At 35.8% G+C, this 25,710-nt stretch overlaps 2 protein-coding genes across 3 annotated transcripts in view; one reads left to right on the top strand and one right to left on the bottom strand.

The window, feature by feature from the left end:
• The window catches only part of CRLF3 (cytokine receptor like factor 3), an 87,289-nt gene extending 71,375 nt beyond the window's left edge, over nt 1-15,914 (top strand). Inside the window, exon 9 of the transcript XR_002481150.2 lies at nt 15,842-15,914. The gene's annotated coding sequence lies outside the window, so the exon portion shown is untranslated. The remainder of the gene's footprint in view (nt 1-15,841) is intronic.
• Nucleotides 1-22,689, bottom strand: part of SUZ12 (SUZ12 polycomb repressive complex 2 subunit) — a 43,984-nt gene extending 21,295 nt beyond the window's left edge. The window contains exons 1-7 of one of the 2 annotated variants that reach the window (XM_021704591.2): nt 22,416-22,689; nt 20,111-20,157; nt 19,959-20,023; nt 15,418-15,486; nt 6,166-6,215; nt 2,901-2,986; nt 3-234 (exon numbers count right to left, since the gene is read on the bottom strand). In XM_021704591.2, the coding sequence (XP_021560266.1) occupies nt 3-234; nt 2,901-2,986; nt 6,166-6,215; nt 15,418-15,486; nt 19,959-20,023; nt 20,111-20,157; nt 22,416-22,689 (823 nt within the window). The remainder of the gene's footprint in view (nt 1-2; nt 235-2,900; nt 2,987-6,165; nt 6,216-15,417; nt 15,487-19,958; nt 20,024-20,110; nt 20,158-22,415) is intronic. The other variant, XM_044921933.1, reaches the window with a different exon arrangement.
• Nucleotides 22,690-25,710: the final 3,021 nt, after the last annotated feature.

Raw genomic sequence — 25,710 nt, 5'->3', positions numbered from 1 at the left:
ACCAATATTTTCATTGGTTTCTCCATTAATCATTCCATTAAACTCTCTTCTTCCTGGACGAGTCACTCTAAATAGCAATGAGTAAGACTTCACCATATGGCTGTTACTAGGTTCAAATTCATTACTGGAAACTGCAAGGGACGGGAAATTTCCAGGTTTTGTTTGATTGAGATCAGGATTCAAAGGCACCTGCTTTTTACCTGTAGGAACTTGCCTTATTGGACAACTTACATCCTGCAAAGGCAAAATTATGAAATTATACTTATTTATGCATGTGCAATTATTGTAAGAATTATAATAAAACTTATAATCACAGATATAGAAAACATCGTTACCAAATGGCATGCTAAAATTCTAACCATACTTCTGAAAATTGTGATGAAGCAAAAAGAAAATTTGGAACAGCTATATCCCAAATACTAACTATTGAGGATTTCTTCAATATAATGAAAATGATACAGTATATCCAATATTTAGCTGATGGTCATCTGAAATAGTTTTAAATTAGAAATATGGATAAAAAATAAATTGGAAATATGGAATTAAAACCAAGCTTAAAATGTTAAGCTCATATAAATTAGTAATCTTTTCCCTTAAATTTTCTATTTTATTTTTTTTATAGATTTTTTTTTAAAGATTTTATTTATTTATTCATGAGAGACAGAGAAAGAGAGAGAGGCGCAGAGGGAGAAGCAGGCTCCCAAGGAGCAGGGAGCCCAATGCGGGACTCGATCCCAGGACCCTGGGATCATGACCTGAGCCAAAGGCAGACGCTTAACCATCTGAGCCACCCAGGCACCCCTATTTTATTTTTCTAAAGATTTTATTTATTTGTTTGACAGAGAGAGAGAGAAAGTAAGAGAGGGAACACAAGCAGGGGGAGTGGGAGAGGAAGAAGCAGGCTTCCTGCTGAGCAGGGAGCCTGATGCGGGGCTCGATCCCAGGACGGATCATGACCTGAGCCGAAGGCAGACACTTAACGGACTGAGCCACTCAGGCGCCCCTTAAATTTTCTATTTTAACAAAATAACTGATAGGACCATTAGAAATGAAAAAAGGTGATTATAAAAACACCACTGTCAATGTTATGAAATAGTAAATCCATGTATTTAAATGTTGCTTAATAGAAGCAATATTGTTCATCTTATGAATAATATTTTGTAATTATATAACTGGAATTATGCTTAGTTGAAAAACTGGAAGATGTGGAAGACCTTTATAACAAGATAGTGGCTTCTTTTTGAAAACAGAATACATTCTTAATATATTAAGGGCACCCGGGTGGCTCAGTTGGTTAAGCGACTGCCTTCGGCTCAGGTCATGATCCTGGAGTCCCGGGATCGAGTCCCATGTCGGGCTCCCTGCTCAGCAGGGAGTCTGCCTCTCTCTCTGACCCTCCCCCCTCTCATGCTCTCTATCTCATTCTCTCTCTCAAATAAATAAATAAAATCTTTAAAATATATATATATATATATATATATATTTAAAAAAAATTCCACTCTACAAAAAAGTATAAAATGAGAAATACGTAAGTTACCCCCACCTCCCCCAGGTCCTAGAACTCCAGAGATGACTAGTATTAGCAGTTGGTTATGTATATCCTTCTTTTTTTTTTTTTTTTTTTTAAGATTTTATTTATTTGACAGAGACACGTAAGAGAGGGAACACAAACAGGGGGAGTGGGAGAGGGAGAAGCAGGCTTCCCGCTGAGCAGGGAGCCCGATGCGGGGCTCGATCCGAGGACCCTGGGATCATGACCTGAGCCGAAGGCAGATGCTTAATGACTGAGCCACCCAGGTGCCCCTATGTATATCCTTCTAAACAAATGTTTACACCTATTATTTTTTTGAAACACAAAAAGGACACTATAATTATATTCACATTTTTTTTTGCCTGAATTTTCAAGAATGTTCACATCATTGCTTATCATGCATATGGAGATTGCATGGGAGTGGGGAATGATATTTCTTAAGTTAAAGTTTTGAATATATACTTACACTGTTGTCTCCTATCACCTTAGTCCACTCCATACCAGTGCTTTAGTAGTGCTCAAGCCCTGTGTCACCATACTATGATTTTGGAAGAACATCAACAATAGGAACCTCTATATAGGTCATTCCTAATCTTAAAATACCCAAGATCTTAAAGCTACTAAACGTGTATCTGTTGGCTTTAGTGGGTTGCTGAGAAAATTTAACTATCATAACATGTTTCTGTGGTGAAAAGATGTGACCTTATAAATAAAAACTTGAGGCAATGTATTAATAGGTCAATGGCTAATAACACTGGCAACAGAATTTCTTTGCCCGAGAGTAGTGTTACAAGAGGTAATCCTTTTGGGAAAAACTCTTGCAGCCCTTATTTAAATTTCAATTGGTACAAATTGCTAAAAAGCTGAGAGATCGAAGTGGTAGGGAAGCATCTGAATTTATGTCCTAAGGTGCTAAAAGATAGCTTCTTCCCTTCAACGTAAAACTCCTATAGCACAAAGTTTTATGCAGATACCTCAGCCAGCCCAGAAAAAACATGAAGATCTGGACAGTTGGCAAAAAAGGTTATCAGTTTTTTAATTCAGCCATCACCATATTTAAAAGCTTTCAAAGTTTGGGGTACCTCAGTGGCACAGTCGGTTGGGCGTCCAACTTGGTTTCAGCTCGGATTGTGATCTTGGGGCTGTGGGATTGAGCCCCTCCTTGGGCTCCATGCTCTGTGCTTGTTGCAGAGTCGGCTTGGGACTCTCCTGCACCCTCTCCCTCTGCCCCTCCCCTCCACATGCTCTCTCTCTCTCTCTCAAAAAAAAAAAGAAAAAGCTTTCAAGGTTTAAAAGCACAATATATATGCATGAACATACTCAATTAAAAAATTATTCCTCAATCTACCAATATTGTGTTATATGTTACCTTTCTTTTTTTGTGGCAAACCTTCACAAGCAGGACTTCCAAGGTAACAGAATTTTGTTCATTTTCTGAGTTTTGTGATGGCTTATCTAAATAGAAAATCAAAACTTTAAAAATGTTTTTGTTTAAAAATATAAGTATTGTACTCATTTTCCTAAGAAGTCTGGGAATTTCCAAAAAAAAGACTTCCTATAATAAAGACTTCTCATAAGTTTACTCATTTTTTCCCCCAAAACCAGTTCCAATTTGCAACAAACTCTTTAAAAGCCTTTATATATAGTCATTTAAATAAACCTTTCACAATACAATTATAATTACCTTCCTACAACACTGTGATTTCCTTTTGATTCAAATAAGATGTTCAATTATTTTAATTAATACTAAAAACATTTACTGATTATATGGCTATAAAGATTTAACATTTATGATAATAAGAATATAATAAACTACTAGTCGAAAAGTGTTTTTGACAAATACAGTTAAAGCTTCTTGGCAGAAAACACAAATGAGACAGTCAAGACAGACAGCCACACACAAAATAAACATTTAAAATTTTTTTCCTTCTCCCAAAATCTATTATTAGAAAAATTACTTACTTTAAGATACACTTAAATTGAACTAGTTACTATTATATATTTTTTATTTTGAATGCACAGCAATATCAAACCAAGAAGTTCTTTGATTTGACTAGGACTTGTGATCAAAGGAATTAAAATAATGGATTTCATATGTAAAAGTTATATAAACAACTATATTATCATTTCAAAAGAAAGTTTTTTACCTTTTCCCTAGAATTTCTCTAAAGCCTGAACAGGATAGCTAAATTTAGGATATTATTTACTACCTAGGGGAATCTCTCTTGGTTTACAAAGTTTAGGGATTTTAATTTTAAATAATATTATGTCTATATTCTCTGTTATCAATTAACTGACAAAGGCTTTTACAAATTAAGGTTCTAAAGTACTTCTCTATAACTTGTCTTTAATCCCAGAGGCATTATTAATAGTTCAAACTATTTAATCAATCATCACTAGGTTTCAATAATATACAGAACTACTGTAACAGCTGAATCTATAAACATAAACAAAAATAATTTTCCTTCTGAGATTTTGGACAACACTTTTTTCTACTTAAAAACATTCTTCTTATATAGGGTGTGTGCATAAAACACAATCAGTCTCTTTGAAAGTTGTATTCAGGCAGGAAAAAAAAAAATTCAGTGTTTAAAATGCAGTAACAAAAATGCTCTCCAAACCATACTCACCATGAAAATAGTACCCTAAAAATCTTTGTGTATTCATTCTAAGCAGTTTCAAATAGTAATATATAAACAAAAGTCTTCATTTTAAAAACAAAAGGAAAAATAATCAGATTTTAGGGATCTTGATGTTGGTTTTCTATCTTGATTTCTTAAAAATATTATTTCTTAAAAAAAAAAAAACTACAAATATACCTTGATTAGACAAGAGAGGCAATATAGCTGCTTCTTCCCAACTTCCACTAATTTTCAAAGTTATAATGGGAAATTATTTTCTGGAAACAGAAGTACCAACAGAGTTTACTTTCTCATTTACCTCTAACATCAGAAAAAATAAAAACTTCAAGTGAATTTGAGCAATTTTGAACTCTATGTATTTTGTCATGTAGACAGGAAAAAAGTTTAATCAGACTACTCTCCAATTAATTTCAACTAATTCAAGTAAAATTAATTCAACTTAAATATTAATCAAGTAACAATATTAATTAGTAAATATTCAATTAACATCCATCATCAATTTCAGTTATGGATAACTTACATATGTTTTACGTACGTCCCTGGGAACAAAGGGCTAATGAACCTATAAAATTCAAACCATAAACTTTAAAGTATTAGAGTCCATATACTTTAAAAGTATGACAGAAAACCAAGTATAAAGAATGATTAGAAATAAGGACTCTATAAGATGATTATAAGTAATTTAGGAAAAAACATAAAAATGCTCCTCAGTTTACTTCTATATAAAAATGGACCAGATCTAAGGCAAAACCAGAAGTTACATTAGCTAATAGAGGTATGACCAGATTTCAAATTCTTACATAAAAAACCTGACTAGTTATCAAACTGTTCTAATATAACCATATTATTATTAAACTTTATTTCTTACTAAACAATACCAAGGATGATCACCTTGACATGTTTCTTAAAAAGATTTCATTCCATTACACGATAATAAAGATGGATTAAGTCAAGCAGCATTTTATCCATTTTGAAACCAACTGAAACTTTACCTAGCATGCTTTTACCTCTTTTAATGAAGTAACAATTAAGACTATATACTTTTTTTTGTAAAATATCTAACATATTGATATATCCCACTGGTAGCAGTAGTTGTTTCTATTTTATTATTACTGTATTAAAAAAAAAAATATGATGCAATACCATCAACTAAAAATGCTCATGCAGAAAGGATTCTACTCAGGGGACTCTTCACCTATTTCAGGTTCTAAGACCATTTAAAGTCCAAAAAATATTGGAAATAAAAAATGGCAAAATCTAAGAAATTTAATTGTATTGAAAAGATTTTCCCATTATTTTCTAGTTATAACCTCTGGAAAGATGATGACTCTGAGTAGGGTAAGATAATGTTATATAGCTTTTTTTTTATATCAACAATTAGTGTCCTAAAAAGTATGGTTTATTAGAGATAAGAGTTGGAATTTCATACAGCAAACATTTACCTTCAAGAATGATCACACACAACACTGAATAATTTTAACAATTTCAAAATCTTAAAACTTAAATGGCTAGCAGGAAAGCAATAAGGAAATCAGGCTATGAACAGGATTTTATATATATGGTCCACCTACAAAAGCTTTTAAGCCAGTTTCTTAAAATTTGTTCCTCAAACAACCTATTTCTGAATTATCTTGGTGCTTTATTAAAACACAGACTCCTAAGCTGTATCGAAACCCTACTAGATCCGAGTCTTTGTCCAGGTATACATATTTTAAACAAACTGCCAAAATATTTCTATACACACAAAATTTAAGAACCTCTACTTTTAAAGTTTAAACAGGTATAAACTACATCTCCCACATCCCATCATCAACCACAGAAAGTAGTAACTGAAATTGTTGGAGAAGTCAACTAAAGAGAAACTGAATTATCAGAATCGACATTTTTTCCACCAAGTCTAATTTTATAAATTTACACACATACACAAAATAATTTTTTTTACATTTACAAAGGCGTTTTATTGTTAGAATGCCAATATATTTAAGTACATACCATTTTTGTGGAAGAAACCAGTAAATGTAAGCTGCAGATGGGCTGACAAGCTAAAAAAAAAACCAAAACACAAAAAACTTATCACTTTAACGCTCTATAATAAAAATAGCCCTAAACTTTAAAAAAATAACACTGAAATCAAAGTTACTTCAGCTAATTTATAAATGTTTGATTTTCTTATTCTTAACTTTGTGCAAGCCCATGACTCTACATGTATACACTCTCTATATACATAAAAACAAAACAACCCAATACACAAATACACCAAAGGAGTAAGTCAGAAAAAAACAAGATTACCAAATGAGGGGCAAGATTATTTACTGTGTTTTAGAGTACTCTACCTATAAAGTGTGGACACATTTCCCCTCCCACCCCTCAAAAGAAAATTTTGATAAGGATAGCAGAGTTCATGCGAAAGTGTCTATTTTATTTTAAATAAAATAAATTTTAATATTTTAAAGCTATGGAAATTCAATCTCGTAACAAATGATACAGAACCATCACTTTCTTCTTCCATTAGGGGTGAAATATACAATTACAGATCTGCTATAGATTTGTAATTTATTGTCTCAACATGTCATTTTCATTTAGTTTTAGAAGCAATGGAAAAGGAAAAATAAATTAAACGGATCCTTTTGAAAATTATCCAATAACAAGAGAAAAACTATTAAGATGAGAGAGAATAAACAGAAACATTCATAGGCTTTTGTAGTTCCTTTAAACTGCAAAAGAGAGCAATCAGTTAATTAGAAGCCATTCATAACTTTCTAGAACAGTTTTTGTCGTGTGATACAGACAGACACCAGATTACAAAGGACTAGACAGAACAGATGTTGGGGGAATGGAAGCAACTGATTCCTTACTCAAAAAATGTACTAGTGTAAAAGGCAATAAGGTGACAATCTAGTCATTCTTATAATCAGAGGGAAGAGTTATATAAAGACATTGAGGCAAGAGAGTTTTAAGGAGCAAGTAATGATTGAAAATAAGAACATATTATAAAGAAGTTAGCTCTGTAACTCTGCCCAGGATTCCTCTCATTCTTAAAGAGGACAGTGATCCTTCAGAAGATGTGAGGATGCCTCTATCTTCTTACCGAGGCAAGCCATGAAACTGTATGCTAATAAACTACAAGGTGGGGGGGTCTCAAAGGCCATTTCCAGAACACTACTAAGAAAAGTATGCTAGGATATCAGTAAAGGACAAAATGACTACGGAAGAGTAGAAATGGAAGGGTCCAAGCAGGGTTTTGAAAGCATAAATATGAGAGAAAATGAAGAATAACAACTATAACTTAAGTATCAACAAAATAAAAATGGTACACAATGGGATTCTTGAAAACAGGTAATTCATGTGTATTACTTTCTGACATGAATCAGATAATATTTTTAAAACACATAAGGAGTGGGAAGAGGGCTGACCATAAAAGGGGCATGAGGAAATTTTTAGGAATCTTTATCTTGATAGTGGTGGTTGTTACCTATGTACAGCTGTCCAAATTTAGAACTATACACCAAAGAGACTGAATCTAACTGCATGTAATTCACACCTCAAAAAAAGTACATTAAGGGGAGATACTGTAGAGGCCCAAAGGAATTTTTCAAGATGATGGAAACATTCTATATCTTGATTGTGGATATGTATTCTTAACTTGTATACATTTGTCAAAACTAACTATATACTTAAGGTGGGTGTATTTTACTGAATGTTAGTTATACCCAAAGCGGATTTTCAAAAGTATTATCTGCCATCTACAAGATCTATATGCCATTTTACTAAAAGATAACTAGCGTTCTCCTATAAAAATAGTTCCATAAATGTCACCTTACAAAGCAGAATTAGCAAAACTCCAAAACATAACTGAAGACAAAGGGGGATATTCTATAATTTCCACACGTTAGAAGACAATCCATTAGCCACAACCAAATCTATCCTATTCTTAATTGCTTGAGTTAAACCTACACACCAAGGCCAGGTTAATTTTCTCAAAACCCCATTCTGAATATATCATTCCTCTCTCCAAATTTTCCAATGAATCCCTAAATGCCAAATCTTTTGTCTAATTGCTGTCTGTAATATGGCACCCTTTTCTTTTTATCTCCACTAAAGCCCTATGTAGAAATAAACAGGTCAGAATGGTAAAACAAACAGAAAAATCCAAGTTTAAATTCTAGCTCCAGTTATTAGCTGTGACCTGATATCTATAAAACGAGGAAATGACCTAAGATTGTGAGGCTTACATAAAGTATCCATCAAAGTACTCGCTCCCTCTTCTATAATGGCCCCATTCCCAACCATCCCAGAGCTTAATGATCACAGCTTAATCTCAAGTACTTGTATTTACCACTTTTTTGTCACTTTTTTCACACACATACTACCTTTTGAGACAATCTTTTTATTACATCAGTGTCCCTGGCACCTAGCAGTGTCTTACAGAAAGGCACCCAACATACTTTTCAGAAGAATAGCAATGTCCTCCTAGAGTAAGATTTTTTGTTTTTAAATTAAACTCTATGTCCAACATGGGGCTCAAACTCACGACCCAGAGATCAAGAGTCCCATGCTCTACCTATTGAGCCAGCCAGGCGCCTCTAGAGTAAGAGATTTTTAAGGCCAGGGATCATGACCCATTACATTGTAGTGCTTACAGTATTATTTACATTGTTTTTATAGAAAATGTGGTTCTAAGTTCCAACTCTGAAATACCAGAAACATCTTGCATTGATCTACCCCAGGAAATATTTTAAATTAGTGCTACTCAACATATGGTCCGCAAACTGAGGTCACTAGGAAAACCTGTTAGCATTCCACAAGGTAAGAAACTGAGAGTAAGACATGAACACTTTTATAGAAATTTAACATCCTTCAAGTTTGTGATCAGTAAGTATATTTACAAAAACATCGATCTATGCAAGACTGAAAATTAAACACAAGTAGGTCTTTCACCACAGGTGGTTTGAGGTACAGTTTTAAATGGTACGTTTTAAGTTAAATAAGATAGGAAGCACATTCAGCTATCATTCTAACATTGTTTCTTTAGGAAAAGGAACTCCAAATTTCAATTAACCAACTTAAAAAATAACTTTGTGAATGTGATTTGCTATGTACAATCTCCCCTCTAACTCCCCCTCCTGAAAGTAAACACTCTAATATACACCTAGAATAAAATATAACAATGAGGCCTAGTTTCTCTCTTCCATAGATGCTTCATAAAAGAAAAAAGGGCAATTTTCTTTCCCTTCCTGATTTACCATACCTCTTCCCTCTCTTGTGGCTGTATCCACATCTTAATTGTTAAACTAAATCAGAATGCAAGACAAAGAAACATGTAGGAATGGTCAGGCCTATTTGGTTTTAGGCTGCATGTGATCTAACTTAATCAGGATTAGATACCAGGATAAGGATTTGGTTCATCTTTGTGATATGTTCCCTATCCATATCTTCTGAGGAAGCAAGCAAAGGGACAACAGGAAACCAGGTGAGGAATTTGAAATTCTGAGGTAAGATTTCAAGCATAAACATCTAACAATTCTAAAGCTGTCTGCAGAATGAAATTAAATAAACTTAAATTCATAAGGAACTAACATTCTGAGATGCCATTCATGTAGAAAACTCAAATTTTAAGAATAGCCAGATCTCACTGAAGGACCAAGATTTTATGCTGGAAAGAGACCAAAATTAGTGCCTCTAATTTGTACACATTAATCTAATAGTGGCAGATGTAAGGCTTCATTTCTAGAGTTACTACCTCATAACAGGATGATAAGCTATTTGGCATCTACACTGTTAGAAGTTAGTTAACCAACTTCTCTTATACATGTATAAAACTGAGAAACTGGTGACTACATCAAGCCCATTATTCTGGGAATCCAGGGTCTCTTCTGAGGTTCAGACACAAGGATGGGAACACTTTGTAATGAGAAGATAAAGCTGAATGAGGGGAGGGAGTCCTTTACAAATAAATAAATCCCCTTCTAGAAGTACAGTAAACAAAACATAAAGGAATTATTGTTAACTCAAAGATTATACAAGGAGAAACATCTTAAAAATTTGTTCTTAAACACTTAGATTTTAAGAATCAGATATACACTGAGCAACTGATAAGGCACTTTCAGGTTAAGTATGTAAAAAGAATCTATGGCCCAGGTTCTGAAAGAGGAACAACTAAAACTCAAACATGAAAAGATTCTGATTTAAAAATAACTTCAAAACTTGTAGCCAAGGGGTGCCTGGGTGGCTCAGTCGTTAAGCATCTGCCTTCAGCTCAGGTCATGATCCCAGAATCCTGGGATCGAGCCACCCGTCCCTGCTCAGCGGGAAGCCTGCTTCTCCCTCTCCTACTCCCCCTGCTTGTGTTCCCTCTCTCGCTGTGTCTCTCTGTCAAATAAATAAATAAAATCTTTAAAAAAAAAAAAAGAGAGAGAAAAGGGGGAAACACATCAGATCTTAATGGTGGAAAAGACATACAATTGAGCTAAGAAGCAGACTTAAGTTTTAAAAATGCAGCTAAATCTACAAAAGAGAAGGGTAGGGAAATGCCATTAATTCAATATATCTATTTATTTTATGGCTTTCTTGGGATAAAGACCAACATCCTTCAATAGCCTCCAAGGCTCTGCATTATCTGGCCATGGTCATCTGCTCTAGCCTTAGACACTCTCCTTACTCTTTCTAGTCAACTACTCTGGCCTCAGATGACATATCTGTAATATTCCCTTTATTTAGAATCACCTATCTGTTCACCCTCTCAGTCCCCATTTTACTCTTATATCCATCTTTCATATCTCAGCTCATTTTTTTAAGGAAGCCCTCCCTGACCATCAATCACTATTCCCAAATCCAACATCTCAAACAAGAGCTGGAACACCTGCTTCAAACATTCAGTTTCCCTGTATTTTTCTTTCTTAGCAATTATTTTACAATTGTACATATTATACAATTATATCTTTTTCCTCCATAAAGGCAAGGTCTTCACCTGTTTTGCTTACCATTATATCCCCTAGGACTAGTATAGAGTTTTGGACCTGGTACACTAATAAAACTGGAATCTCAAAAAAAAAAAAAAAAAGATCTAGACTTCTTTATACAAAAGATGCTTAGAAAAGAAAGATTACGAATTCAAAAGCTTAGGTGGTAACAAATAAGTGATGAAATGCAATTTATGTTATCTACTAAAACACTGGCTTGAAATGTTCCTAGTGAAAGTTCTAGTTCCGGTATCTTTGGAGGGGATTTCTCTAGCTGCTAACAGAGGACCAGGAATGGATGATGATTAAGGGGAAGAGAGAGGAGACATTCTGCTTTTCATTTGACCCAAATACTTTTGCAAGCAACTCCAATTTGGAAGTCCCTTCATGGTACCTTTCAGCCAGTGGACATGCACTTAAGAAGTCAAAGGAGTTAGGACTACAGAATTCCAAAACGGGTAGTACTAACAGCACAAAAGACTCCTGGGATCCTGTAGGATAGAAAACTAAAGACTAGAGATTTATTCCAGTAAGCCATAGTACTTGGTCAAAACCCAAAATAAATTCAAAACCCACAATAAACTGGAGTGCCAGAAATAAGAACTGAAGAAGACAGACTATAAGGAATTATGTCAGACATTCTAAAAAGAAAATAAACATATTTTAAATATACTCCACTACACCAAAAAAGCAAGGAGAAACAGCAGAAAAAATTACAAGACTAAAGGTATAACCACTATGAATTTCTGAAATCTGCTAATTAGTATGGAGTTTTCAGAAGCCATTCTTCAAGAAAAGAAACAATTTTTTTAAAAAGATTTTATTTATTTGTCAGAGAGAAAGGGAGAGCGAGGAAGAATAAGCAGGGGGTGCGGCAGGCAGAGGGAGAAGCAGGCTCCCTGCTGAGCAAAGAGCCCGATGGAGGACTCAATCCCAGCACCCTGGGATCATGACCTGAGCCAAAGGCAGACACTTAACTGACTGAGCCACCCAGGCATCCCAAGAAAAGAAACAATCTTCAAGGATGGTAGGGTTTATTACTGAAATAGGGTTACAAATGTCAAATATGGCCTATTGCCATGAGTTGACTGACATCTTCAAGAAGTAAAAACCATGAAATGTCCTTTTTTTTCCTATCAACCACTTCCCCTAATATATTCTGCCAATATCTGTGACTAGTAAACACAACTGTAGATCTAGAATATAAAATAATAAAAGATCCTCAAACACCAACTTCATTTTGCACAGATAATGCTGGGAATTTGCTTTGGTTTATAACTTACTACAAATGACATATATAAGTCAGGCAGTTGATTGTTCTAACTTTGAGGTTGTAATACTACAATATTTGTGTATCTTGATATTCCCCCAAACTCTAGAGAATGAAATACATGGGGATTTGGGAGTAGAAATATTATAACTTTGGAAGTGCTGAAAGAACATGAGTTCCAATGGAAGACTCCCAGACTACCACTGTTGAACAAATCCAGGATCCAACTAAACTGATTAAGATCTGTCTGAGATGGTACAGAATAAAAAATATAAAGGGAAGACAGATACGTTTTTGTATATGATTTAACTTCTACTAATTAATGTCAGGGAAAAACAAAGATTAATTTTGTTCTCTTATAAGAGAATTTGACCACAGATTTTACAAAGTTTTATAGTGCTGGCATGACATATTGGTGTCTAGGGAATTTCTTATAATGCTATGTGATATGTTTAATGGAACAACAGGATCATGCCTAATTTGAGATGAGAAATACATTGAAGTAATTTAATAATACTGAGCCTTGAGGGTAAACTTAAAACAAAGCAATATCCCAATTTAGTTTAGTGTCTCTGGGAGTGACACTGAAACATTCATAAAGATCTTGGGGGCGGGGGGGGAGGGGAGGGGATGCTGAATCACTTAGCACAGTAACTCAACACCTCTGGGGCCTAAAGTGCCTTGTTGGGTATTAAGGTCCAACATAGTTAGGTCTGTTATTTATTTATTTTTTAAGATTTATTCATTTATTTGACAGAGAGAGAAAGCAAGCGCACAAGCAGGGGGAGCAGCAGAGGGAAAAGCAGGCTCCCCACTGAGCAGGGACACCCCCCCCCCACCCCCGCCGTCCGAGCGGGACTCAATCCCAGGACTCTGGGATCATGACCTAAGCCGAAGGCAGCCGCCCAACCAACTGAGCCACTCAGGTGCTACCTAGGTCTGTTATTTAAAAAATAAATAAATAAAAATAAGGGAGAGAGCAAGAGAGAGGGAGAGGGAGATCGATCAGTCTTGGGGGATTGAAATGGCCAATTCACTAGTCCCACCTGGATCCTAAAGATTGAAAAAGTTGTTTTTCAAAATTACAGGAAGGAATTCTTGCAACCCTCTGATGCTTCTGTGAGTGAGTTAAAAACACCTCTGTTACAGTACTGGCCTAGCTGTTGAACCCACCAGGTCAAAAGGAACAAAATTATTGGGTGAGTGATTATTCAGAAACAACTGACTAGTATTACCTATCTCCCTCACAACACACATTCTAAGGGAAGCTCTGTAGTATTTGTCAAAGCCAATGTCACAATGAGATAGTAGTAGGTTTAGCAGTGATAAAGACAGAACCTTGATGGGAAAGATAAAGAAAAGGGTCAAGTTTTCTTCTTGGTTCATTCTTCTTTCCCATACAAACCCTGAAAGACCTGGAGGGCAAACTATTAAAATGTTCAGGAAAGAACCAGGAAAGCTCAAAGACGAGGTTCTGACTACAGCTTATACTTTTAAGTAAAAAAGGCCTGAGGATCCCAAGAGCTCTGTCTAGGGTAAGTGACCAGACAAGGATCTGGAATAGAAATTCAAGCAACAGAGTTTATATGTACTGAGAATATTCTCAGTCCTATTTTATGAGGTACTCCTTGGGCAGTAATAGATTAGGTAAAGATTTGGGATCTCAGCTTCTAGAATGGACTATCACAGTTTATTCACAAGTCAAAATTGCCTAGATTTGGAAATATAAATTATAGTTCAGTCCTACAAAAGTGTAAGACATATAATTAAAAATGTGATTTTACAATTCAAGTAACAAAATAACCTAATTCAAAAGCCAAACTTAAAATATAAGCAACTGCAAAAATGACATCCTATACCAGTTACTAAAATGAGAAATCATAAATGAAGTATCGGGCGCCTGGGTGGCTCAGTCGTTAAGCGTCTGCCTTCAGCTCAGGTCATGATCCCGGGGTCCTGGGATCAAGCCCCACATCGGGCTCCCTGCTCAGCAGGAGCCTGCTTCTCCCTCTCCCACTCCCCCTGCTTGTGTTCCTTCTCTCGCTGTGTCTGTCTCTGTCAAAAAAATAAATAAAATTTAAAAAAAAAAAGCCACTATTTAAAAAATAATAATAATAATAAATGAAGTATCATTAAGTCAGTGTACATCTTATCTAAATCGATAAGGTATGATTTAAAATTTCAAGAAACAATCTATTGTGGCAATTTTACCAGCTTCATTTTTAAAAAATCTAACATTTTTAGTTTTGTATTCCCCCTGAAAGTAGTCAATGAATAAACAACTACCACCCAAGTTCCTGTGTCTCTTTAGAATGATACTCAACTTTCTTTAGTTTACATATCAAAGAAAAAAATGGAAGCACACTGTCTAGCTTAGGCAAATATTAGGCTAGTCAGAATTTTTAGGGATTAGTTCTAGGTATTACATTTGAAAACATACAATAAATAGATTCTGTCCAAAGGGTTAAGTTTCTGAAACTCTTATGTGATAAACATATTTCAAATATAAAGTTAGGAATACTTTGATTGAAAGGTGTAAATATGGGGAAGGACAAGATGGAAAGAGAGCCTCTTTCAGATTTGAAGACGATAATTTAGGAGAAATGTGATGTTCTGAAGCACCTAGCATACCATCCAGTATAGAGTTAAGTATACCATAAATATGAATCTCCATCCCTCCTTATGTGAGGTAGTAGGAGTAATATCAACTGCAGAAGTTACAGAAACTTTGAGTCAAAACCCAAGAAACTGGTAAATTAACAATAGTGAACACAACTGCCTTAGAAAACAGCGAGTCCCCAGACTGGAGATATTCAAGATGAGGCTTAAAAGTTCTCTGCCACGAATGCTATAGAATTAGCCATTCCTGATTTACATACGAGTTTGGACCAACTGACCTCTAAGGTTTCTTCTAACTCCTTACAATATTGGGGTGATCACTAGAGAAATGATCACTATAATTTTTTCTTCTTTCCTCAAGTATGTCACTTAATGTAAACTGATAGGTTATCTTACCTATGAGATTCTTGCTCTCCTTTCATTTTCTCTACTTTTGATAACATATCATCAACTTTAAATGTTTTCCTGAAAGAAACAGATAAACAAAATAATCACTTCTCAACTGGGAAAAAAAAAAAAAAAAAATTACACTTTATTTTCACTATAATAGGCAAGCTGGAAATCTGATTTTGATTATTTTTAATAAGATAAATTGTGTATGGTTAGCCATAACAATGAATACTATATTGAAACAGTGTATGTTATATACAACAGACAACCCTTCAAGTCCCATCTCAAATGCTACCTTTTCCATGAAACCTTTTGTAATTATTCCCAAACCAGAGTGATTTCCCCTTACCTATGACACTTGGCTTATATTTATTTTGACATTTAGTCTCATAAATGTGAACTTACATAAATATTTTATTTTTTCTCCTAGACTATAAGCTCCTGAAGGGCAGAGATTATTTTTCTTCAAGGAAAGCTACATCATGGTAACTTACATTTGAAAGGTATTCAAGCATCTGTTGGACTGAACCAAACAAATGCAAATCATGTATTTTGAAACATTCATCTACTTCTATTAAGTAACCTGACAAATATGTGGTTGTACTATTACATAGAAATAAATACTTTATAAAAAATAACTGAAGTTAACAAAACATCCTCAAAGATTATTAGCAATGGCTAAAGTTAAATGATATGTCATATTAAAGAGATGGTTATCAACCACCATGGAAAAATTTTGGAAGTTTAGGGGACATACCCATCAAATCATAATAAAATTATTAGCTTTTAACTTTAGAAGTTTAAGAGAAAAAAAGTACTTTTTCCACAAAATAGAAACTTAAGAATAACCCCCACACACTCCCAAGCAATTTAAGAATGAATGGACTCTAAAACAAGCCTTATCTTAGTTCTTAAGGTGGTCTATTATTTTTGTCCTATAGACAGAAGCTAAAAATCTAGACCCACATATGTTAACTGGAAATGAATATTTCTTTTTATACTCATGTATTTTTTTAAAACTTAAGACATGAAAAACTTAATGTATTCCACATAAATTACTTTGTAAAGCTTGAATTCATACACTAGAAATTACTAATACACTCATTCCTCAAAAACAGCTATTGTACTCAACTACTATAAAAACTATCAGTAGAGAAATGTTAATGTAAATGTATTACAGTAAAATACTAATAAGGAAGAGCAGAACTGATGCAAACTATAGTTCAGGTGAAAAAACAGCCTCCATTAACAAAAGATCTTTTAAAAAAAAACTTCTCTCTTTACCTTTAGAGTTACTGAAAACTTCAATATTAATGTTTCATCCAATAGAGCATAAAAGGAAGTACTTTAGGAAGGATGGCAATATATTTTCAATCTCCACAGATAAGAGAGAAGAAAGAAGAAAAATGTAGGATTATTTTAGGCTAGTTACAAAGAACTTTCCAGTATAAATACTGAAATGTACTACTAAGGAAGGTTGTAAAGTTACTGGAAGCTTTTAAGAATAGTAAGTTTATCTTTATGCAATGATTAAGAAGAAATCCTGTCTGTAGAAAGAAAAGTTAAGACTGTAAGTCACAAGGTTCATTTCTTCCAACATTATGGAGGTGTGCATAGGAGAAGTGCATAGGAAAGTTGAATATTAACAACCATATGAAATAGGTAAGATCATAAAGGCAATCCAGCCTTCCTTAGGAAAAAAACAAAACAAACCACATAAGCAACTATATGAAAGCAGCCTCACTCCCAGCACCAAGTATGTCTGTTCTTTAGAAAGGTACTGCTACAGTAGCTCAGATTTAACAAGGGAAATAGTTATCAAAAGATCACCAAAAAGGAGAATATTTTTAAAATTCAAGAAATTCTAGGAAACTTTCTTAGGAGGATCCAGAAGCAACTTACATGAAATCTAGTAAAATGGATTCAATAAAAGAAGCCCTTCTCACAAATATTTCTACTGAATGAGTGTTGTGTTAAGTCTATAGAATTTGAATATCTCTATGAAGTGAAACTAAAGTACAAGGTGAGTTTAACAAACACCAGAATTAATATCACAACTGAGTGTATGATTTCAAAGGGAATGATATATTTATTCCAACAATGGATATTATGCTGTTATAAATAGTAAAAAAAAGAGTTCCAAAAACATTGAGCGAAAGGATCGTATTAAAAGCAATTTTATAAAAGGAGTCCCACAAACATGTTTAACAAAGACCACAATCACTAGGCTAAATTCACCACCTTCTAAAGTCACCAACTACTTTGAAAAGAACAGCACTCATTTGAGGATATAAGCTGTATTAATTTGTTAAAAATTAGTTTTAATGTCTTTTATAAGCTAGGCATATAACAAAAGCATTCAGTGATTCCTAATGCATTTTTGCATGGAAATAAACTATGGGATTTATATGTTTCTTGCCTGGTAAACTGCTGCAAAACTCCCCCAAAAGACAATTTTTTGCCTAAAGAGCAATAAATTAAAAGTAACTTCTTCTCCCAAGCTTTTAAAAGTATCTCCACCTCTTAGCAGACAACAGAAACGTATCCCACAATGAGACAAACAATCCAATAAACAAACATGACAAGAAAATAATGAACTTAAGATTTTAAACATATTTTTTTATCTATTTATGGATTAACTCATTATTTTGAAAAAAAACTTAATCACTTTAATCACTTAAAAAAAAATGGTTAAGTAACCTCTACACCCACATGGGCCTCAAACTTATAACCCCGAGATCAAGAGTCTCATGCTCTACCAACAGCCAGCCAGGCACCCCCAAAAAACTTAATCACTTTTAAATTAAAATCAGGCAGCATTCTAGGGACGCCTGGGTGGCTCAGTCGGTTAAGTGTCTGCCTTCAGCTCAGGTCATGATCCCAGGGTCCTGGGATCGAGTCCCGCATCGGGCTCCTTGTTCCGCAGGGAGCCTGCTTCTCCCTCTGCCTCTGCCTCTCTCTCTCTATCTCTCATGAATAAATAAATAAAATCTTTAAAAAAAAAAAACAACAAAAAAAAAATAAAATAAAATCAGGCAGCATTCTAAATGACAACTCAAATGATCTTCCACATTAAAAATACTAGAGAAAAAAGTTAACTACTACTTAATAAAAATCTAGTTTTATAGAATAAATCAGCACACTACAGACCATAGGCCAAATCCCGCCTACTGCCTGTACCCAGACCACAAGCTAAGAATGATTTTTATGGATAAATATTTGCGACTGACTTGATATAGAACACTAACTCTAAACCCCAATTAAGGTAAATGTCATCTCTTCCCACCCCACAAAAATAAAAGTCTCACACTTCTCACTAGTAGGCATATTCTACAAAACACTATACTCAATTATTATATTATATTTTAAATTTCATCAATAAAAAATTTGTGGACATTTGTTTTTTCTCTTTTTGTGTAAGTATCTACCTACAATCTCACTAATAATCTTAATTCTGCCTCCTGGACCACAAAGCCTAAAATATTTACTATCTGGTCCTTCACAGAAAAAGTCTGCTGAACCCTGGCATAGATCAAATAATGGCACAGATAGGCAAAGAACTGACTAATTTAATTCTGTTGCCTAATCCAACACCTTCTTCCTAGTTATTTAGGCTCTTGGCAAGCTTCACCTATTAAATGTAATGCACACAAGCACACAATCGCTCACATACTCTCTCTGTTCAGAAAGATTACTAGAAGACAAATAGTTTTAACATTTCAATCCTTCAAAGTACACCTACGTATATCTACAAAGCTAAACCAAGTCTTGCTATATAGAAACATGATGCTTACTTAGTAATCAGTAAGAGCCTCCAAAGGAGTTTGGTTTCAAAGTCTATTGGATGGCTTAATGGTTTTAGTGAGTCAATACTAACAATACCAAATGCTTAATACGAGTTCTCTCCTTTGAACTTAAAATTGTTCATTTGATATACTCAATAATCTTGCATGTAGGATAAGAAACTAGCATTCCATAATTACATATGGTTAAATATTACATGTTTTAAACAAAAATAAGCTCTGACTGACAAGTCCAAACTCCACTTGAAGACTAGGTAATTAAGACTTCTTGTTTTTTAAGGACATTCAATCTACGGACTTCAAAAATATTTCCTCTTCTAGAAAGACCACCACCAAAGATATAAAACAACACTTTCTGAACCTATCATTATGGAAGCAAATTCTTTATTGTTAGAACATATAAGAAATATTTAAAAATTGACCTAAATTTATGTATTGAAGACAGTTCTCCGAGCCCTTTAATATTTAAATCCTCAGCTTCTACCAAACTTGAAAATACTCATAGCACAAAGTAAAAATATTATTCAGTAAAATTACTTCACTCCACTACTACATCATTTCTACTAGGAAAAAAAATTGGTAATAAACTGGGACTTATAAAAATGATACTATTAAAACACCTGGCAACCAATTCAACCAGTCACTTTTTCACCTCAGTTTTCATACTTAATCTTTAATTAGAAATAGTACTTTAAAACTTTAACATTGTTTGATCAACTCAAAATTAAGATTCATAAGATGTACCTTTTGATGTTTGTTCTGGAGTTTCGATGAGACATGTAAGTAAGAGTCCTGTGCAAAAATATTGGCTATAAAAAAAAGTTTTAAAAATATTAAAATTAAATAGGTAATATTCTAAGAAAAAATAATATTCATTAATTTTATCGACTACTTACAGCTATAAGATTTCGAGTTCGAAGAAATCTATAGATCTGCGTTGGTTCTAGGTAACAGGAAACAAAAGGATTACTTAAGTTCTCAAGAAAATAACCAATCCAGCCAGTATTATAACCAACATAAACCAATCACCTATATGAAAATCATGTACCGAATACTGACATCAAGAAAATTAGCATGCACAGTAACATCAAAAGACATTCAGTCTATGGCATATATTCACAAAACTCATCTACATTTATTTTAAATTTAAGGTTCTCTACAATCTTGTGCTTAAGTTTTGCATTTCTAAGGTAGCTACTTTTTAAACTAGTCTGTATGCAGAACTGAAGAGTAATTACACTGATTTAATTTCGCTAATTTAAACTATAACCCATCTCCTCCCCAAAAAGTAGCTGAAATGAGATAGCTGGATTCAGCAAAAGAACTTATTGATGCTAAATAACAAAATAAAATTTTCACTTTTTAACTGGTCTTTTAAAAAATTTGTAGTAAGCCAAAACAGAGTAAAACGGTTTCCTAGATGTCCTAATGCAGATATGAAAGTCAGTCAATACTTAAAGAAATGAAACACAAACTATAGCTAAAATTTCCAATGAATATTTAGTTTTAATTGAAGTTTTTATCTATTTTGTTCAATGTAAATATTATCCCAATATGTAATACTACTTCAACACATATTTTTAAATTAATCAACAGATTTCTAGGCTTTTTAATGCTCTTTAGTTAAAATTCATTTGCCTTTATAGATAAAAAATATATTTTATATACAAACAATACCAGTTCCCTTAATGATTTAGTATCACATTTCTTTAAAGGAATATCAAAATGAACTACAGATAACTGACTATATCAATAAAAATATCAAAGCATTTTAACTTCTCAGAAATTAAAATCAATATTAGAGAAGAATCAAGTTGTTTTGTGATAAAATCTAGCACTTAATGACAGTTTACTCCTACAAGGTAGACTCATCAGAAAGCAAAATAGCTTCAAAATAGCTTAAACTTTCTTGGCAGATTTGTCTTCTCATAACATTTAGAAAGAATGTTTAAATTTCCACTTAATCTTCAGTTAGTTTAGTTTGTGTCAAATAAACGAAAAGGAGAGGAGATAATTTAGAAGGGGTATAAACATGTATGTTTATTGTCATCACTGCCCTTCAGTTCTCCACCATTTTTCCAATTTAAAGCACTCCAGATTTTTCAAAGTAGATTAAGCAAAAGTAAGACTGTGAATCTCTCTCAAGCAGGTTCAATATTCGTTTCAATAAAAACTGAAATTCCAATTAGAATTTCATGAAGCACTAATCAGAGAATGAAAGAAGGGTATTAAACAATGTAATACGTCTTTTCAAGCACAGCTGATACCATGCCTTTAACATATGCCACGTAAAATTGTAAATAAAGACATGAGGCGGTAAAGCCGAGTTCATTCAAGTTTCTGTTATTTAGCCATTAGTGATCATCCAAATTATAAAATGTACACAAAAGCAAAAATGAAAACAATCACGATATAATACTCTTTAAAGGACAGTTGAGATTATTTAGTCATATTTTTAATAAATTCTATTGTTTGTTTCCAGACACCTTGCCTTCCTCTCCAAATCAAGTCATAGTTTTGCCCCTTAAGACCTTAAAAGCCAAAGCTGACATAAGAAAATGTTCTGGAATTAAGACAAGTACAACGGGCAAAATTCCGAGGTCATCTCAAGATAAGATACTTAAGCACTACCTGACTCAGTTTACGTACCCATGGAATGGGTGGATAGATCTGAAAGGTTTAAAGCATCAAAAGGTGCCATGTTAACATGCAGCACCAAGTTAGTGAGAAAGCATTTCAGGCAAATGACAATTTGGTCGATTTCACTGCACTCATCTCTTCACAGGCTTAATTTTGCTCCTCAAAACCTACAACCGAAACCCCTGTACTTCTAGAGTAAGAAAAGACATCAAAGAAAGCAAAAACTAGTCTTGGGATCTGACTGCATCCTCAGTCCAACTGTAACCTCCTCATCTAAAAGCCTGCTCTTAACGTGGGGCCCCACTGCCCAACCTCTCGTGTAAATCTTCAGGGAGTCAAGAACCTCACCTGCACCCCAGTTCCACCTCCCCAAAGGCCCTACCTAGACTTCGGGCCCCCTGGACCGTAATCTCTAAAGTGGGAACAGCCCCCTCAATTTCTTCCTTCACTCCCAAATCAAGTCGCGTCCCGGCGAGGAAGAGGGGCCCAGCACGAGTGTCCCGGCCCCCTAATGCTGCAAGAGGGGGGTATTCCTGCTCTCAAAGCCTCAAACACACTCACTCTCAAAGGCCTGGAGGAAAAGCTCGTGGTCAGCCTGGACGTGCTCCATTTTCGGCTTCTTCACCGGTAACACCGCGGCCCCCGCCGCTGCCACCGCGGAGGAGGAGGAGGAGGCCGAGTAACTGCCGCCGCCTCCACAGCCCCCGCCGCCGGATTTGCCGCCCGACGCCGTCGCCGCCGCAACCGCCGCGGAACCCCCGAAGCCGCCTCCCCCGGACCCCGCGCTGGGCCCCGAGCCGCCCCCTCCCCCACCGCCGTGCTTCTGAGGCGCCATCGCGGTTCCTGCCTCCTCCCCCCGCCAGCTACCCGCCGGGCGGCCCCGGAGAGTAAGCGCCTGCAATACCAACCGCTCGCCCCAGCAGGCTCCGGCGGACCGAGGGGGGAAGGAGGAGAGAGGGGAGGAGAGGGGAAGGGAAGGGAGGAGGAGAGGAGGGAAGGAGGGAGGAAAAAAAAAGTGTCTCCTCCTGAGAGCCCCGCTCCGCTCCGGAGGCCGCTCACCCTAGCCTGGCCTCGCTCCGCCCACTTCCCCCGCCCGGCGTCCTGATTGGCCGGCGGGAGCGCGCGCCGCCCGGCCGCCCAGCCCGTTGGCCCGCGGATTCTCCCGTCAGTCACGCGGAGGCGCTTCTCTCGGAGGCGCGGCTTGGTTGGCCCGTGCGCGCTGCCGATCGCGAGCCCGGCCGCCTCTTTGAACTGAATTCGCGGGAAAATTAGGGGTCGGAGCGGCCTTCCTGCTGGCCCCGGTGCATTGTGGGGAGAGAGGGACCCGGCGAGCGGCTTAGGGAGCCGTTTCTCGCCTTCTGAGCGTTGTCAGTGACCGCCCCCAGGGGGGTACAAGACCCCTGAAGAGAGGCGGGCCTCTGAGGAACTGGGGTGCGGGGCCTGTTAAATGAACTGAGATCCATTACGGATCTTCGAGTCTCTAACTTAGCAGGAAGGGGCCTGACTGGGAGTTGGGTGGGTCGTTTCTCGGTAGAGGAACTCCCGAGGCGGGGATCGCGTCCCCTGTCCCCTCGCCACCACGTGCCCCAGCCACTCCTGGCCGAATCCCACCCCGCAAAGCCCTTGAGAGGATGGGGGCTTCCCGGGGGCTGCGGCTGCCGCTGTCGGACGCGACCGGGCTCCACCAAAGGGAGCGGTTTGTATGTAACAGGAATCACCTATAAAATGAGGAAAACTATTTTTGGTAGGTGATTTGAAGCTTCAGGATCGTTAACTGAGAAAGTCGTGTCTTCTCAACATGCTGGAAGCAAAACCTACATACTTGATCCCCCCTCAGCCCGCCAGGCACCGTAGGAGTGGTCAGAGGGGTAAACTGAACGATTTCTTAGAAGTACGTACAACCTTGAGAACCTATTCATTTTGCGCTCAAAAACTTGAGAGGGAATCCGTTGTTTTGCCTGTCCTGCTTAAGAAGATAGATACATAGGCCCAATTTAGTGTCCTCGTCCAGACAGGTTTGGAGTTGAGCTAATAACTCTTATTAAAGATTTGAATTTCAATTTGGACAAGGTGATCTCTAAGATGTTCTAGCCAATTCAAATACTGTGATCTTATATTACGTTAAAATGAAACATTATCTTCCAAAATCCCAATCTATAAACCCAGAACCATTTCATATTTTCAATAACATTTTTCAAATGTCTGCTTTGGGACCTTTATAAAAGTTAACTGCAAACACTGTTTACAAAACAAGTATCTTCGGAATGGTTATTCAAGCGGTTTCCAAAACTAGTGTCTTTGGAACAGTTATTCAGACATCTGAAGTACTGCTTTTAATCAAAGCATTTGCTACTTAAGAAAATGAGCTCTACAAATGACGTGTTTAATATAAAATTTGGCATTTCAGGAACACATCTGAAATGAGGTATACCTGTTGCTGATTTTAAGTACAGCGTATATTTTCAGTAAGATAAAAAGTTCAGAATGCTCTCATTTGTTCTACTATTCTGTACTCTCTACTTCAAAAAAAAGAGGGTTTTTTTCTTTTTTAGATTTCTGAAATAAGCCTTTTCTGATTAATGCCACCCCACAGACGTTTGTGGGGTTTTAGATCTTGGAAAACTGCTCACCTTTAGCTTTGCAGGGTTAGAAAATAAGGTTTCATCATTTGGTCGGGGTCTGGAGAATTAAATCACACTAGACAAATCACAAAATATCGTTATAAATGAGAATGCTAATTAACAGTAAATATGAATGACCAGCAAATGATCCATCATTTATACAGGATTTTCCCTTTGTGGGAGAGTGGGGGGAAAGGTACAACCCAGGAAAAAGCAAGTCACAGATTATCACCAGTCTTTGAAGAACAGAGAAATGGAGGTAAGGGAGTTGGGATGTTCTTAAAGGGTATTTCCCATAAGAACTCCATGTTAGCAATCTTGACTTTGGCATGGGCATGGTTTTGATGTACAGTAGGTAACCAGTACTGGCCATGAGAATCCAAGCCAACCATGCTGTGGGAGAGGCATAGTATCAAATTCTCACTTTCTGTATTCTTTGTCTTGAATGTATGTAGAACACTGAGAATTCCATATTACCTGGGACAAGGTAGAGTTAATTGATGAGTTATCTTTTTGTCCCATAGGTAAAACATTTAGAGGTCATCCCATGGTTGGTTGTTTCTGTGGCCAGCTAATTTATTTTGTGTTGTTATTTCTTAAGTTTGGGGTGGCAACTGTTTTTTAACCTTGTGCCAATTCACCATCAATGACATATATATGTTTAGTCTCCTTCATATGGAGTTTGAATTGCTTTCCAGGGTTTTGTTTGTTTTAGCCTTCATGCCATATCTGGAATTGAACTGTAAACTCCTAAAAAAGCAAAGGCCATTGTCCTTTATATATATATATATGATAAACTATATATATATGTATATATATATATATACATATATATATATATTTCCTAGCACAGGATTAGATATGTGAACAAGGAAAGAATAGCAACTGTTTTAACCTTTATAGTTATCAATATACTTTTATATGTATTATCTCACTTTTTCATAATGATCCTATGAAGCTGGCATTATTTTCATTTTACAGATGAGAAAATAGGCTCAGAGAAATTAAATGTTCATTTAGTGGCAAGGCTGTGACTTGAACACAGGTTTTTTAAACTCCAATTCCTATGCACCTTCGTAATCAGAAGAAAGTTATTCTTAGTACCTCAAAAGTTGACTGGTTTTTTTTTTTAAAGTTTGTTTTTAAAATGAGGCCCACCTAGCTTCTCTTACAAAACAGAATTGTTTTATACTCCTCCCTATTGTGCACTCTTTCATTAGTGCCCTCACTTTTCC

Source organism: Neomonachus schauinslandi, chromosome 15, assembly GCF_002201575.2.
Source record: "Neomonachus schauinslandi chromosome 15, ASM220157v2, whole genome shotgun sequence".
Lineage (NCBI taxonomy): Eukaryota > Metazoa > Chordata > Mammalia > Carnivora > Phocidae > Neomonachus > Neomonachus schauinslandi.
This window is presented reverse-complemented; position numbering and strand designations above follow the sequence as displayed.